Genomic DNA, 17,932 nt, shown 5'->3' with positions numbered 1-17,932 from the left:
AAAGCAATTTTGAAAGTTTCTGGAAAACTTTCAGAATCTGCGCCTATATGCTAATGTAAGCAACGATGAAATAAGTTCTCTTGCGCTTGAACTTTAAAATTTTAATTTTTTTTTCTTCATTTCTAAGCACGGATGGGATGTGGTTGATTCCAGTGACTCCGCATCTCAACGTCAGGAGGAGTTACCACCTCCTCCGCTGCCTCCTGGATGGGAAGAAAAGGTGGACAACCTGGGGCGGACTTACTATGTCAACCATAACAACAGGACTACTCAGTGGCATCGACCCAGTTTAATGTGAGTGGCAGTGTGGGGCAATGTTTTGTGGATGTGTGCAAAATTATCACGAAGGGTAGTGATTTTTTCAAGCAAACGTAACCATTTTGAATTTACAAATTCAAGGCTGGAAAAAGTCTTAGGCAAGACTTTTATGAAGCAGCTGATAAAGGCACATGATTCTTTTCAGTAATAGATTAATCATGATTTTGGTGCTGTGCTACATGTCTGAGACTATATTTTATTCATGGAAAAATTTTCACAGATGCGCTAGTAAGTTGAGAACCAAAGTCTGGATATCTTCAGTTAAAAAGGAAACATCTTTCTTTTTTTTTTAAGAATGAGACTTCCCCCACCCCCAGCAAATCACATACATATAAGTATCCTGGGAAATTCTAGGAAATTTCTAGGGATGGGAGGGAAGTCAGTGCATTAACAACATACCTTAGAATATTGGGAGACAGATGTGGAATTTTTCAGTAAGTAATTTAACAGGAATAAATTATTTTCTTCTGTAGAGACTGTTGGAAAAGTAAGGGGGGAAAAAGTCAACTCTATTATTAATTAAGGTAAACTGATTAGCTTTGAGGAGGTCCTAATTCGTATTCAGTGTACAGACTGCATTACCTGTGTACACTGGTTGCGCTAATGTGCAGCTCCTGTTCAAACCTTCATTATATGTTTCTTATGATTAGATTTATAAAGCTGTAGCAAGCTTACATTTTTAAAAGTAGGTGTAATTGACAATGTTAAGAGTTATACTGAAATCCTGTACTAGTTAAACATCTTGTGTTATTTTTATGTAGCGACTATTCTTCCACTATTGCTTATTATACAACAGTAATGGTTATTCTTTCTTGAATATTCAGAATCATAGCTAAATTACGCAAATGCGTGTTGTCCTTGTTTAAGGCCCTATTTGTTCTTCTTCTCTGATGCATTTATCTTAGAATTGAACTAAATTTTGTTCTATATGTTTTGAAATATTTGGTATTGAACTATTTGAGCTATTTACTAAGCAATGTGTATTTTGTCAAGTAAATCTCATCAACTACTATCATTATGATTGCTAATGGTCAGTAAGTGTCTGTAAAAAAGCAGGTTTTGTAAATTACTTGATTTAGCACCTCCTTGTAATCTGACTATGCTAAATGAAGTAAAAAGTTACATGGATTCAGAAATGTTTGACTAGCAGATACCAAAAAATAATCATTACTGGAAATGTAATAATCAAATAATCATTACTAGAAAGCGCCATCATCGGAGGGGTGTATAATGAAGGCCTCAGAGGTTCACTTTTAGCTAGATATCACCACAGGATGTCTGGACACAAATGCATAATTACTGCTGATAAACTTTACGCATGACACCAGTGAAGAGCGAAGACTTTAGAATTTTTAGCTTTTAAATTCTATGAATTCATGAAATCACTAGGAGCGGAAGGTCTCAAAGAGGTTGAAAGTAGGATACGTAACCGCTCACTTTTAGGCCAGTAACTCAGGTACTAAGTTCGTCATCGAGGAAAAACAGGGAGTGCTGTACAGTCCATGTCTGCAGTAGGAAGATGAGAGTAGTTCATTTCTCATAGTTCTTTAGTGTGTGCAATGGTAAAATGATTGCACACAGAAGTTTTTCCTCAATGTAACCATCTTTCAAAGTTACAGTCCCTCATCCAGAAGGAGAGGCTCAAATGCAATGCTGCCTTCTAACAACATCTGTCCATTGAGGACTGCAGCAGAGATTTGTACCCAGCTGTGCCCGTTGAGAATAGCCCAGGCAGGTCTCCCATCAACGGAACTAGGGTATTTTCCATTTCCACCACTGATGGTGTGAGCTAAACTAGTGGTTGCAGCCAGTTCAAAAAGTTATCCATACTGCAACAGCTTGCGTTCGCATTGGCTATCGCAAAAAGGAAAACAATAGTTGACATAAAGACAGGGGCAAAAGTAAAATCTCTGTGTCAGGAACGACTCTGGTCATGGCAGGAAAGGATGAGCAAGGATGGGTTAGTATATTTCAGCGTGGACTTCCATTTCTGCTCACCCAACTTCGATGCATAAAGAATGTTAATTTCCAGTGTTACAGGACATTGGTGAAGTGCTTCCAGTTTTATTTACTTTGGATTGAGGGATTAATAGAGCTCCTATTTATGAAGCCTGACATATGCAAGAATAATGATTTTTGTAATTAAAAGCATTAATGAGGTTTTGAAAGAATGGACAAAGTAGGTGTTTTAGTTTAGCATTCATTATTTTCTTGTTCTTTTCTTCTTCCCATGCTTTCATTTCCCCGCTCTCCAGTGATGTGGGATCTGAGTCAGATAACAATATCAGACAAATAAACCAGGAAGCAGCCCATAGGCGGTTCCGCTCTCGGAGACACATTAGTGAGGATTTGGAACCGGAGCCTGTGGAGGGTGGAGACATTCCAGAGGTATGGAAAGGTCTTGAGTTTAAGAAGTTGACTAAACTTCAAGTTGATATGTAAACTAATTACTATACAACATTCATAGTAACGTTTTTTTGCGGTATTTATGGAAATCGCGTAAGTAAAATACCAGTAACACAACAAAAGTCCTGAACAGAGCTATACTTTCAAGGTCCCATGCATTTGTGGGTGCTTGATAATTTATGCACAATATTAAATACTATGTAAATGCTGGGAGAAAAATTTAGAATTCCAAGTGTTGCTTGTTATATATTTGTTAATAGAAACACTTTCAATATTCTGCTTTGAATAGCAGTGGAATAAGTTGCAAAAAGAAAGGAAATGGACTGGCTGGAACTGCATGTACTTCAGTTTGCTTCAGTGAATTGATTTAGAGAAAAGAGAAGCTGTTGGGGTTTTTCCCCAAATACTTGGGGTTAGTTAGAATTCTGAGATCTTATCAGTCAGGTGAGTGTTTGTTTAATTTATAGCTAGTCTAAATAAATAAAATCTGGTAGATATTTGTAGGCCTAAGTGAGAGTTTGTACAAAGCTCTAATCCCATTCAACTTTAAGAAATATTTTATTATGTGAATCACAGACAAAATTCTTCATGAAAGCTAGTTTTGGTTCTCTAAATGTTATTCAGAGCAACAAATAGATTGCTGAAACTGTTGTTGCACTTGTCACCTGGTAATATTTGATTTGCAGATACTAATGAGTATTTTCTATTAAGCATTTTATTCTAAATTAAAATTAACAGTTGTTTCTTACAAGTTTTTAGTAAAAGTGCAGAATTAGTTACATTTTGGACAAAATTTCAGATAGAATTAATTTAATGAGAGCTCTTTTTTATGCTTCTTTTCATCTACATCATTTCCTGTGTTATATAATAAAGCATTGTGTCGGCAACAACATGAAGACTGTTTTGAAGTCAACACGAAACCCACTTTTCCCTGTGACTGCTTCACACCCAGTGGAGTGTTTGTTTGTTTGGTCTAGAAGTTGGTTTATTTCGTTAAATAGTAAGGCTGATCATCACGCCTGTGTTTGTCACAATGAGGTGGTCACGTAGACGGGGAAGGGAAAGAAGACACCATTTGTCTTTATAAACCCTTAACGTAGTTTCTTCTCTTTTGTTAGCCTTGGGAAACCATTTCGGAGGAGGCGAGTGCAAGTGGAGATTCCTTAAGCTTGTCATTGCCCCCCCCTCCTGCATCTCCAGTATCCCGTACCAGTCCTCAGGAGCTGTCTGAGGAACTGAACAGAAGACTTCAGGTCACTCCTGATTCCAATGGGGAGCAACTCAGTTCTTTGATTGTACGTGACGTGCTGCTCTGTCTGTATACCTCTATTACTGTAACCTTCTGTTAGTTCGACCTAATCTCAGTCATTTACACAGATGGGTAGTAATTGCTGGTCTCAGGAAAACCTGAGCGTGCAGTTAAAATTATCTTCCAAGAAATGCATCGTGATTTCATCATAAAGCAAACTGCCTCAAACAACAGAATTCCTCAGTTTAGATTTAACATTTTCTTCTGTGTGAGTTAAACTTCAGACTCTGCTACTGTTTTACCTTTAGTGAAAGAAAATATGTAATACCAGAGAGTATCAAGTTAAGAATTTCCAAAGAAAAGAGGAGAAACTGCTAATGCTCTTTCAATTATCATCCATTTTAGTACATAATAATTTTTCTGAAGTTCAGTATTTTAACTGTACGTGTTTATATTAAAGCATGTGCTCTCTTGCATTAGGATTTTATAAACCTCTCATAGTTTACTGGATCAACTATTATAAGACTAACAAAGGATTAGAATGGAAGTAGGTAGTTCTGGTGCAATCCACCACAAGTTCGTAAATGGCTAGTCTGGAAAAAATTGTCTCTCACAATAAGAGTTTACTTGAGGTAAACCAAAAACTTGTTCTCTACATTTGTGTTAGCCATTAGTTTGTCAGACTGATGATACCACAAAAAATAAGGATAATACACTTGCAAGAAGGGAAATGCCTTATGTCTCTTCGATTAAAAAAACAACTGTATTAGACAGTACATCAAGCTGAGATTTATTCATTTTTTTATTCTTGATATATGCCATGAAGGTACCTTTGCAACTCAGGAGATAAGAAATCATATTTACTCTTGGTCTGATTAAATAGAATCTTGATTAGGTGCAAGTTTTTCACAAAGGCCCTACACAGCAGGTGTCTTACAATGATTTGAATATTATCTAGAGGTTAGGTAGCAAATTATAGCTCTGGCTGACCATCTGCATAAAGAGGTGCTTGTGCTTTTGTAGGTAACTGCAGATTTTAGTAGACCTTCACTTGGAGGGCAGAAGGGTAATCAAATAGTTGCAGTGGCAAGACTGCAGCCTACGTTTTTTTGCATTAAATAAATAAATGGCATAGCTGCAAAGTTATCTTAATTAAAATAATTCAATAATTATATTCCAATACAAACTAGCTCTTTTATGAGCCATTAAGTGATAGCATCTTTCTTATCAGTGCAATAACAATTATGCTCAGACCACATTGCAAAGTAGGAAATTGTCAAAGCATTTAAAATGTCTGTTACTGGGCGTGATCCAGCGTAAGGGTGTCGGGATCCCGGAAGTACCGTAACAAAGCAGGCCGTGACGTTGCTCTGGGAGCCTCGCCGAGGCAGGCAGCACTCTGTGCGCAGAGCCTGGTGGGCAGCAGTGTTCGGTGGGGAGCCCTAGCGTGTCTGGCAAGGCGGCTCACGTCTCTGAACTGGGCTTCCCAGCGCTCTGGCCTCTGTGAGGCCTCGCTGCACAGCTCCAGCACTTGAGTCTGAGCTGGTTCTGCGTGGATTGCCAATGCTTACCTTGGGCTAATAGATCCTCCCGGTTTGGAGGTCAGCAAGCTCAGTACAGAGACAGCCATGAGCTTCATTTGGATTGAGCCAGGCAGGCAGAAGTTTGGCACTTCCAGCTGAACGTGAGCTATAATCCATGTGCTCAGGTATGTCCACATGGCATTTCCTTTTGATCCAGATTCCCAGAGGCTTGTGAGATCAGCTTCATGACTTTGCATGAAGGAAGCTTGGGTCCAGAGTTTCTTCCAAACCCACCAGCTCTAAACTGGCGGGTTTAATAAAGCTGGCCCAGAGCTGCAGATTGTGGGCTGAAGGTAGAAGCCCCTTCAGTTGCATTTCCCCGACAGCGTGCCTACACTGGTGTATCCAGCCTGACCTCTGGGAGCTCTGTGCAGAGACAGCTCCCATGTCACCACATCCATACATGCTTACATGCATACAGCATGGCAAAATTGCCAACAGATAGTTGAGGAGTGATTGGATGTGTGTTAAAGTATTTTGTCACTCTCCTCATGTAACTGTGTAATGCCAGAAAACACTGCAAGACTTGTGGGTCAGTACGTTTGTCAGACAAATCCTTTCACATTAATCTTTAGCATAACATAGAAGCAAGGTGTAATTACGTCTTTTTTTCTATTCTTTTTTTTAAACGGTGATCTTTTAACACAACGTGCTCTTAGTACTGATGTTTTCAAGGAAGAGCCAGAGTTTCCGATACGTCTCTCTAATAGTTGTTGCTTCGTTATCTTTCAGTGGTGCATCAGGGTGCCCACCTGAGTGGTTATAAGTAGGCTGGGTCGTTTGCTTGTTTGTTAGTGCATTCATACTCACACCCTTAATGGTAGTATTTTGACCTGGCGTAACACTGCTGCATTCTGCCACTGGTTTTATGATAGTAGGAAAAAAAGAAGAAATCACATCTTTTTTCTATCAGAATTTGTTCATGTTGACAATTCTCCTTTAGAAAAGTGAGTGAGCCCTTTTATTATTACTATATATGAAGAGTCATTGTCAACAGAGAAACTACATATACCACTACCTAGATAGAATAGATACTAAGTGTTTACAGGAGATTTTGTTACAGAGAGGTTTGTACCTGTAAAACTTCAGTAATCTGTCTAGTAATTACCTATATTCTGATGTCCTTTTGTTTCATATTATTTGTATTATATTTATAGGTGCCCTAACGATCATTACAATATGGAGTTCTATCTCTAGGAGTTAGTTTGCTTTCGTATGAAATTTCTGAATAAAATCCAGCCAGCAAAGTTCTCAGCACTTCTCTGTTAAACAGTAAACTTTAAAGCTATTCTTAATGCTATTATTGAAGAGTAAGCTAACCATGTACTATGATGCAAATTTGGAAATTTCTTAACACGCCACCAGATGGTCTCAGCAAGGCTCCCACTGAGGCTGTAATCCCAGTGAAGGTTCTGCAGAACTTGCTGCTTTCCCAGCCACAGGCTCAGGATGTCGCAGATGTGGCAACCACAGAATCGTCCCCTGCGTGGGACTTGGCAGCACCTTGCGCCCCTGTCCCAGTAACGCCTGTAGGGGTTAGCTGGAGCCATGAGCCCTCCCGAGACGGCTGTTAGCTCTAGCCTATTGATTTCCAACGGCTGCGTTGCCAGTAGTCAGCCCGAAGTTTTACAGTTTCTTTATACTGCTTATGCTCCCTCCAGGTTCTCTAAAATGACTTCCAAACATACTTGAAAATAGCTTTTCAAAAGCTCCATGGCGGTTTCACGTCCCATTATGTCTTTAGTTAACTTTCCCCTTTACTGCTGATTCCACAACTGTTAATTTTCCTGCGTGTTTTCCCTATTCTCTTCTCTTAATTTCGTCAATAGAACGTTGTAACTTTGATGCTAAAGATGAGTACAAGATGTATATCCCAGTACTTTCCTTTTCTCAGTTAATCTGAAAGAGTCCAGGATGGAATGCTGAAAATTTACATTTTTCATTGCTTGCCATGTTTCTGTAGAAATATTAAAACTAAAGACATTGCAACATAAGTACTATTTTTTAGGTGTTTGGATTAAATAGCAGAAAAGTAAAATTACTGAATAAACCCCCATGTTTTAAGACACCTTAACTTAGAGACATCTTTTTTCTTTTTTTTTCAGCAAAGAGATCCTTCTTCAAGATTAAGATCTTGCAGTGTAACAGACGCAGTTGCCGAACAGTCTCAATTATCCTTGGTAAACCAAAGCTAACTTCTGTTTCTTTTTGTTCAAACGTTCTCTGATGCTGAATAATACCTTTTCTTAGGTCAGTTTGTCCGATATAGCTCAGTAACCAGTATGGGCTTATGACTGTCCCAAATAGTAACGGGTACCATATTGATCTCGTCATGGTCAGCAGCTAAAATGGGGACATTCATGAGAGAGAGAAACATTTGAGACGGAGACCATAGTCACACTAACTTTAGTTATCTAACACAGAAATTTAGTTTACTAAACTCTAGCTATATAGTCAGTGGAGAGCAAAAAACTGGGTTTATCTCAGCTGGGATAGGAGGGGGCAGTAGCACCATCTATACTTGGAACTGTAGCAGCCACAGGACTCTCCTATCAGGTATATTTTTGTGTCCCATAAATTGATTTTACTTGAAATATATAAATCTGCATATTAAAAAGGATTGGCGTTTTACCTACCTGTAGTTAAAAGGAGCCTCGTATGATAGAACTGAATTGCATCTGTTGTACTTTTCCAGAGTAATTTAGATAAGCAGCACCTTCTGCAAGTTAATTAAAGTAGATTCTTCAAACAGGAAAAGATACAAAGGTGTTTTTTAAAAAGAGTTTCTCTTTCACATCATAAGCATGCACACCTTTATTTTGAATGGTAGAAAGTACAAAATATTGTACGTATTTTGTCCTACAACCGAAGTATGAAGATTGCAAAGGTGGTAGACTGTAGAGACACTACTTTAAATAGAATTGTGCAAGGTATGCTTATGAATAAAACTGTTCCGATTTTCAAAACAATTTAATTTTTTTAAAAATTATACTTCCAGGAATATTTTCCCCAGTTTTTTTATTAGAAATGTATTACATATGAATTTACAGATAGCAAATTAATGTATCTTTTTTATGGAAATACTGAGTAAATAGAGTATATCAGTAAGTTTGTTATTAGAGGCGATGTCTCTCCTTTGCTTGTTCTTTCTGTTGCTACTGGGCAGATATTTACAATAACAGTAGTGTTTTTCTCTTTGTTTAATTTTTTCACGTGTTCTACAAGTTGTTTAGTGTATCTACGTTTGCTGCTTACAAATGCATGTAATAGCTGTTGTTCAAAGAACTGCTTCTGAAGTATTATCCATTCTTTACTTTCTCTTCTGGGTGCACAATGGTGTGGTTTCCAGCCCAATTACACCTTAACTGTCCTCTCTCTACTAGACAAAGCTGACTCCTAATGCAGTCTGTTCCAGAGGTGTTCTGCTTCTTTATTTAATCTCACCGTATGGACTCTGGGGTTCTTTAACCAGCATAACCAGCATAATCAGATTGGGATTGGTGATATGTCTCGCACTTTGTTGTTGTAGAATGCTCATTTCATTAGCAGGTGTTCAAAACAGCAGAATTGAAAGCATTGCCCTAAAACAGGGATGTTACTGGATCTTAACCATATTTAATCCTTACTGAGCTAACGATAATTTGTCTTCTAGCAACTAAATACATGCCTTCTTTCTAAATACAGTGCTCTTCTTGACTGTATTATTCCTTACTGAAAATTCACAGTATCGGTTCCATCTTCTTCATCTGACTTCTGTGCGCTCACTGATGACCAGCCTGTATCCATTTGGTTTTTAAATACCATGTTTATGGGCAGAACATGCAAAATTCGGTTGGGGGGGAATCATGTTACATTTAGTATAAATGCTCTTATTATCATGATTAGCAATACTGAACGTATAGAATTGGATACAGGAACTTTTGAAATGAGTTCCCGTGGTGGTTTGAGATTCTGACTTGGTTATCAGTGATTGATGACTCATTTTTTTTGCTATTATCTTAAACATCCTTTCCATCTAATTGCTCTCTTTTAATAAATTTGAGTGTCTGTGATTCCTTACTCGTAAAGATGTGACGGTATCTGTGACCTTCATTGCTAAATATACTTATCTGTAACGTTAATTATCATTTAACAGCAGAGTGGTCCATCTAGGAGAGCTCGTTCTTCAACTGTCACAGGTGGTGAGGAACCAACGGTAATAATCCTCTTTATCAAACACTATCTCTAAATAAAATATAGGTAGATTTAAGTCTTGTACAATAAGGGACTTTTTTTTTTTTTTTTTCCACAAAGCAGCAGTGTTGAATGAAATAAAACCACTGAATGGTTATATTTTTTGGTTTTGTTTCAAATTTTCTCAAAATTTCTCAAAACATAGTAATTTCCCTCAAATACTAGCATGTTTCAGTGATGTGAATATGCCACTGAGTTTCAACAAAGCTATGCACTAAGGAAATACCACAGGCTTCTGAAAAATGAAAGATACAATACCTAATTCTTTAAAAACTGATATTGAAAGAATCAGGGATTAGAGACATCAAAGTAATACACATGTAGCTGTGGTTTTAGCTTGCGTCTGTCTTCCCTTACTCTCCATTAGACTCATTCATTTAAATTCTTTTAAGTTGATCTTAATTTGAGAACCGTGGAGCTACAGTGATATATCATATAGCTCTTAATGGCCTTATTTAATGCCAGTTTTAATTTTCCAGTAGTTGTTCAGCAGTCCAAGGCTGAATTTTTAGTTTGATCATCCAATAAAATTCTTGAAGTGCTTTTCTGAAAGTGGTAAGGGGTTCGAATTTCTATTGGACTTTGTCAAAAACATCCCATTCTTTTTTAACCCGATTAAATGTCAATCTGAAACAAGTTATTTCATAGAAATCATTTTACACTAACTATCATAAATAGCTTTTATGAATATTTTTTATTAAATTGTTTGCTGTGAGGGTGGTGAGCCCCTGGCCCAGGTTGCCCAGAGAAGCTGTGGCTGCCCCATCCCTGGAGGGGTTCAAGGCCGGGTTGGACGGGGCTTGGAGCAACCTGGGCTGGTGGGAGGTGTCCCTGCCCAGGGCAGGGGGTGGCACTGGGTGGCCTTTAACGTCCCTTCCCACCCAAACCATTCTATGGATCTATGGTATCATAGAATCATAGATTGCCATGACCCAGGTGCAGGACCTCGCACTTGGCAAGTGCTTGGGCCTACCTCTCGAGCCTGTCAAGGTCCCTCTGGATGGCATCCCTTGCTATGCACTGTGAAATAATTTGTTTCAGGGAAAGAAATGTAATTTAAACTTGGTGTGTTTCCTATTTATATGTGGTCATGTCAGATGCTCATTTGGGTGTCGACATCATTCTGTAATACTGTCTATATTTACTGTGTTTTGAATTTTAGAATCCGAGGAGCATACTTCGATTTTGTTCTGGCAAAGAGCAATTTTTTTGTGTCCTTTCAAAACCTGCTTGACTTGTTAATTATTAGTTAAAATGTGTGCTATATTGAACTGTAATGTCTTTTGTTGGCAGAATATCTTGTCTTGATTATACTTTTTAGATCAAAATACTAATATTCTTCTGCAAGTTACTGAATTCAGACTTCACTAGCTCATAATTAAGACCGCTGTATCATAGATGTTTTACCTAATTATATTGCAGCTTACTAATGGGACCCTACCCCCCACTTGGTCTTCATTCAGCGCGTGTTCGTGCTCTGAAACCCAAATCTGTAGAGTCCTTAGGACTTAAATAGGATTCATGCATTTAAATCCAGAAGCATTATCTTCAAAGGTTGCCATTCTCGTTGTCCTTTAGGCGCCTAAGGTTTGTAGACGTACAGTCTGTCAGTAGTAGAAGTTTCTGGGTCACTTTAGTTTTGCTTTCAGAATCCCTGCAAAACCCCTCATTGGATGAGACCGACAAGTTCAACATTCTTCAGCCTTGGTCCCTAACGAAGCATAATTAATGCAGACACCCAGGGGCAGACCACACCAAAATGTGGTGCTGTGGCATCTTAGGAAGAAGTGGTGATGCCCCTTTTCATCACTGGCTTAGCTGAGCTAGTTAAGAGCAGCAAGCAGCGAGTCCCGAGCCCTGCTGCGGGTGAGGTGTGTAACTCCAGTGGCTCTTCAGGAGCAGTCCCAGCGCAGGGCTGGCTGTCCGCTGGGACCTGCTTTGCAGCCAGAACGGGAGGCGTTGCACTGGCGAGGGAGCGATCACCCTGCTTGGCTCTGCCCAAGAGTGGCTGATCCTGATGGATTGCTCCGCGATCGCTGATGGTTTGCATGAGAGCTGGTGTGCCCGCCATGGGCCCCCTGTCTGCTTTAGAGTGCGCGTGGGGCAGGGAACAGGCAGAGTGGGTTTGTGCTTGTCTCGGCCAGCCTTGGGGCCTGAGGAGGCTGTTAAAGGGCATATTCATGCAAACCAACGCCACCTGATTTTTCCCCCCTGTGGGTCCAAGTCTAAGCATTTAGAGAGCTCATAAGAAATTGATACGGTAACTATTATGTGTAACTGTAAAAATGTTACATCTGCCCTGGGGTTGGCATGGCTGACTTTTTATATAGGTCAGTGAAAGAACATGAGTAAAGGTGTTAATTGAGTGTGTGTGGTGAAGTAAGTGTCGATGAGTGCATATTTGGGTAAATATAGCTGCGGTTATTAACCACTTTGCTTTTCAGGAATTTTAAATTTTTTTTTTTAAGTCCCCAAGGACCTTTACCATTCCTCTGTGAAGGCTACACAGTGAAACTACTCTGAGCAAAACATGAGTTAATGTGTATTTGTCCCAGCATCTCCATTCTCACGACATTTTGTCCTTAACCATAATACTTTTTCTCCCCACTATTTACTGAAGACAGTTGTTAAAAAGCGTTCAGTTTTGGGGTAAAAGGCTCATGATAAATCTCCCAAGTTTCTACTCGATGTGGTAGAATGTATGGAAAGGAGATGGAAGAGCAAACTCTGGTTTGCATGTTGCATTATGGGTTGCTAATGCAGTTGTTAATACAACAAACAGTAAGGAGGAAGGCTGCTGACAGCTGGATTTATTTTGGCAGAGTGTTAAAGGAAAGATCAGGTGGCATAACTAGAGCATCTTTCTTGTCTTTCTGTATCCTCACAGTCAAATTTGATAATTTGCAGCGTGCCATCAGATAGTGAATAGATTGTGTATTATTACAACTAAATGATTCCATTTTTTAATGTAAAATCTCTGAACTATCCCCACCTTACATTTTCTCTGTACTGTAGACGACATTAATAGCCCGAAACGAGCAAAGATGGAAGAATGTGTAGCCGTCATCCATTGGTCCAGAAAATCTGTGAATCACTGTCAGCCCTCTCAATTTCTCCCAGAATATCATATATCTTAATTATAAAATTTTTAACTAAAACATTGTCTGTGCACTGTCTTCGGACCACATACCGTGGCCTTGTTAACCACTAGTTAACAGTTTGGAAACCATTACACAGCCTTGGAAAAGGTAGTCATCGTCTTGTTGCCTGCCAGCTCTGTGAACTAAGACGAGTGGGAAAATAGCACAGTCTTTCCAGCACCTGACTGTTTAGGAAAGAAAGAAATCAGAGTCTCATAGTTTGTTTCAGTGGGTATTTATTAGTTTCCTCATCTGTTTTTCCTCTGTTTTCTGTTTCCTATTATAGTATGTCAGCTTCCTGACCCATTCAGGATCTTTTCTTATTTCCTTCCTTGATTACCTAGGCAGTTCTCCAGCTCATTGTGTCAGCTGTGCTCTTCTCTTAAAAAGCAAATATGCTGACTTAAGCAGGAGTCCTGGGACAGATGTCTTAAGAACATGAAGCAGGAGCAAGAATTACAGTTAATTACTTTGCTGGAGCAAAGAATGACGAGTGTAGAAAAAGAATGTATCCTCAATTTCAAGAGGAGCCTTCAGAGGCCTAAAGGGAGTTACCAAATCCTACTGTGCAGTGTAGTTCACATCTACTGCGCTTTGGATAGTAATTTTCCACTGTGTACATATTTTTAAATGGAATGGTCATAAAACACAAATCACTGTTTGTAAGGACGTGGAAAGAATAACTTCTTTGCTTGCTTTGTGGTTAGGTACTCAGATGCAGACGGGGTTAATTTTAAAATTCCCTCTAGGCCATATTTCTTCAAGAAGCTTTGCCATTTGTGCTACAAGGCTTCCCCCCCCCGCCCCGTATGTCTCAGAAAATACATCCAATTGGTTTAAGCACTGAGTATTTCCCTCACAGGAAGTCCACAAGACAACGTCAGCAACACACAGTAATATAATTATTGTGTTGTATAGTGACATGTTTAATGAAGTTCGTGCCTTTGGCACAGTTATCGTTGTCTGTATATTTTCGTTAGGACAGTGTCTTTCTCGTGCAACTTCTAGTCAAAAAAGCTTTCCATACTAAATTTGGGGCGTGTCTTGTGTCTTCAGGACACCTAATCCTGAATGCAACATTTGTAACTATAACAAAATGGTTAAACTTCAGTTTTTAAACCTTTTCTTGCAACTGATTCAAGGCACCCTGTGGTAAAGAAAAGAACGGAGCTTGACTCGACTGCATGGTTACTTCAATTCTAATTTGTCCATACTCACAAAAGAAAAAAAATCCACCTTTTTAAAGAAAAAAAAATTAAACTGCGAAGTTCCTTTTTGTCGTTACGTGTAATCTACAAATTAAAAAGTTTGAGGGCATATAAGCATAGCTGTTTTCTGAAAAAAATACCTCAATCTGTTGAAAAGCGAATCAAAAGATCTATTGTGAGAAAAAATGATTTGACTCAAAGGTGCATGAGGAAGAGCTTATATTAAATGAAATCAGAAACCGTATTTTTTGTATGCTTTTTTTAAGAATGTTGTAAGTTAACAAGTGGTTTTTTTAAAGAATAGACTTATGAAATATTTTTTTTAGCAATTATAAAATAACAATAGAGTAATTTCTTGCTTGAACAGCCTTCCGTGGCCTATGTACATACTACACCAGGCTTACCTTCAGGCTGGGAAGAAAGGAAGGATGCCAAGGGCCGGACTTACTATGTCAATCACAACAATCGAACCACAACATGGACACGGCCCATTATGCAGGTATGAAGATCTGTTATAATGCTTCATTTAGATAGCAAACACTTAGCATGTGTTGCGTATAATTTCCATTGAAGCAGTTCTTCAGAACTCTGAAATTCAAAAAATAATCCTAAGCACTGTCCTCACAACTCAGGATAATCATAAAAAATTCCAGTGATCGGGATTTTTTGGTTACTTTAACTATATTAAGGTCCAGACGAAGTTGATTGCTACAGTGAAAGGAATTTACAGCGAGGTAGATATGAACTGATAAAAGGAGGCAAATGCATCCTTAGGATTGAATTTGACAGTTGTGTTGATCTATTAATAGTACCATATGTTATTTACCCTTCCAGTGGAATTAAATTAAATATTTCATCTTTAAGAAAGTATATTTGGTATTTCCTAATAATAATAAATAATTACATCATTTTTTAAGTGTCCTAACTCCGGATGAGCTGTATTTCTGACAATCTGCTCACTTGGTTTTACTTCTGAACTAGCTTGCAGAAGACGGCATGATTGGGTCAGCAGCAAACAGCAGCAACCATTTGAGTGAACCCCAGATAAGACGGCCTCGTAGCCTCAGTTCACCCACTGTAACTTTATCTGCTCCACTAGAGGTGAGAAACGCCACTACCAGGAAAGATCCCTTATGTCTGACTCCTCTTTCTTTGTTCTCCTTAGAACTTCTTATTTCCTTTTCAGTTATGCGACACAGCCATTTTTCCCCATAATTGATTTTACCTTAATATACTGCTGTTTTCTTCAGCGGTTTTCCATCTGGATCTTTATATTGTACAATAGTATTACGTAACTTTTATGGTCATTGAATGATGCATTTCATATATGACTATTTGGTTTGGTCAGCTGAAACATAATCTGTGTGCACGTCTGAAGCATACATTGGTGTGACTCCCTTCAAGTGCTGGGATTTTTAAGTTGAAACCTTTATTTTGATGCTAATAACTGAAAATAATACGTGCAATTGGGTTTGGGAAATCCGAGGGAAGTGATAAAACACCGGGTCCTTCACAGCAAAAAGCTCAGTATGTTATAAGAAGCAGACTTTAGCTAAGTTAGTTCTAGGAAATCAGTTCCAGCACTTAATTCTAGTATTAATTAGATCTGGAATGAAAAACTATTTGCCGTGACGCCAAGTTTTATTCATTTTACGTTCTTGAGTGTTATGTGATAAATCTTAATATCTTTCCTTTTCCTCAGGGTATGAAGGACTCCCCCGTGCGCAGGGCGGTGAAGGACACCCTTTCCAATCCCCAGTCTCCACAGCCCTCGCCTTACAACTCCCCGAAACCACAGCACAAAGTTGCACAAAGCTTCCTTCCTCCTGGCTGGGAGATGCGAATAGCGCCCAATGGCAGGCCCTTCTTCATTGATCATAATACTAAAACTACTACGTGGGTAAGAGGAATTCTAGATAATGAATTTTAAGTCAGGTGCCATCTTATAAATGTTTATGTCTTTGGTTTTCTGCCTATATACCCCCCATTTTATTGTGGCGTTTGTCTTGTCTTTAGGAGGGGATTGTCAGCCTAACTTTTCATAGAACTGATGCAGGAATCCCCCTGGATCCTCCATGCAGTCGTGGAGCACATAGTAGCGATAGACTTCAGTAGCTAATTTCATGAAATGGCTGTAGTGCTGCCATTGCTGCACTCAGAGAAAGGAAACTTATTTGTTCATATCCTCTTAGATTTTGGTGCATTCATACATCATATACCATGCAATAGTGGTTTGCATTTTGTATTTGACCTTTTTATACTTCACAAATCATTGCATACAGTACTGTTCTCTAATTCCACAGATTTGGGGTTTAGAGGCACACAGTGCAATGGAGATTTGGATTGTTTAGTTGGAGACCATCCATAATTGTATTGTATTTCGCTGTGACTAGCATTGCTTTTTTATTAATGTATTATATTTTGTATTTCTGCTACAGGAGGATCCACGACTGAAATTTCCAGTGCATTTGAGATCAAAAGCGTCTTTGAACCCTAATGATTTGGGCCCTCTTCCTGTAAGTGAAGTTTCTGTATTTTAATATATACCTGCTATCTTACGTGATCTGATCTATTATTGCAGTCATATATTATATGTGGACACAAACGTTGCTGTCATCGCTTTTCTGAAGATATAAAAGCTATGTTTATTCATAGCACCAAAAAGCTTTATTGTGATCTGTCAATCAGTCAGGGTCTTTGAAGCCAGCCCGCAGTATTTCTGAAATGATTACATGTTTCTTTGCTTATCTGAAGCTTTGAGCTTTGAAGAAACTTACCTTTGTTTTGTCTCTGACTGTGTGCTTTGAAATAATTACCTGTTGCTGGAGCAGATTGTTCAAAGTGAGCTCTATTACTGTACCAGCATATAATGGCATTCAGAAATCTAAATAAATATAGATTTTTTTTTCAATGAAACTTCCATATTCTGCAGAGAAAATTATAATTTTAACGTCAGAAGTTTTGTCACACTTGTAACCAAAGTATAATACTGACTTAACAGCCATGTCAAATACAGAGCTTTGCTTTGTTCTTAAAAAACTGCATCCTTAATGGCAGAGACTATGTTATGAAAGCTAACACTTTTTCTAAGGTGCTGATTTTTACAGTATAGTGTTGATTCAGCTCATTGCCTCATATATACTAAGCGTACTTCTAGAAATTGCCATTGAAATTGTATTTGCAACACTGGAAACCTTAGTGATGATGAGCCACTAAACGTCACCAGCACTCTCAGTGCTCCACATGCCTTACGGGCAGGCTGTCTGCAAACAGCTGGGCCAGCAGAAGAGGCTACTGTCCACCCTACAGAACATGGCGGCTTACATGATTTGAGTTTTAAGCAGTTTGAATAACAAGTCTTTAATCCTTTAATCATTGAGCCGGGTCACAGTTTACTTAGAGGAACCTCTCTGCCAGCAGACCAAAACGAGTGCTGCTTTTGGGCAAGAGCAGTGACAAATGGTACCTTTGGAGAGGGGCCATAACCTCTGTCACCGCCTACGATCAAACATCCTCCTCTAAAACATCCTAAAATCTCACTGCCTTTGTCTCAATTAGCAAAAAGTTTTGCCTTGTATTAAATCAAGCTAGGCTGCTTGGCAGGCAGTGTCTTCAATCACGGGTCAGATCCAAAACTCTGCGCGGTTGAAAATATTTATTATGATGCATTTCCTGCTTACACCGCGGCAGTAATGCACTTGGTCTTTAAGAAAACAGCTGTGGAAGTAGCTGTTCTTTTGCAGTTCTTTAGATACATTGAGCATGCCTTCACCTTCAGGGACACGTTGCTTAAGT

At 38.8% G+C, this 17,932-nt stretch overlaps 1 protein-coding gene across 14 annotated transcripts in view; it reads left to right on the top strand.

The window, feature by feature from the left end:
• The window catches only part of LOC128902120 (E3 ubiquitin-protein ligase NEDD4-like), a 161,417-nt gene that overhangs the window by 120,400 nt on the left and 23,085 nt on the right, over nt 1–17,932 (top strand). For 11 of the 14 annotated variants that reach the window (XM_054184529.1, XM_054184528.1, XM_054184517.1 and 8 more), the window contains 9 exons: nt 128–294; nt 2,574–2,706; nt 3,843–4,019; nt 7,662–7,736; nt 9,692–9,751; nt 14,505–14,636; nt 15,119–15,238; nt 15,840–16,037; nt 16,576–16,653. In XM_054184529.1, coding sequence (XP_054040504.1) covers nt 128–294; nt 2,574–2,706; nt 3,843–4,019; nt 7,662–7,736; nt 9,692–9,751; nt 14,505–14,636; nt 15,119–15,238; nt 15,840–16,037; nt 16,576–16,653 — 1,140 coding nt within the window. The remainder of the gene's footprint in view (nt 1–127; nt 295–2,573; nt 2,707–3,842; nt 4,020–7,661; nt 7,737–9,691; nt 9,752–14,504; nt 14,637–15,118; nt 15,239–15,839; nt 16,038–16,575; nt 16,654–17,932) is intronic. The other 3 variants (XM_054184530.1, XM_054184521.1, XM_054184519.1) reach the window with 1 other exon arrangement.

Source organism: Rissa tridactyla, chromosome W (genome assembly GCF_028500815.1).
Source record: "Rissa tridactyla isolate bRisTri1 chromosome W, bRisTri1.patW.cur.20221130, whole genome shotgun sequence".
NCBI classification, from domain to species: domain Eukaryota; kingdom Metazoa; phylum Chordata; class Aves; order Charadriiformes; family Laridae; genus Rissa; species Rissa tridactyla.
The sequence above is the reverse complement of the archived record's forward strand: the minus strand, read 5'-3'. Positions and strand labels throughout refer to the sequence as shown.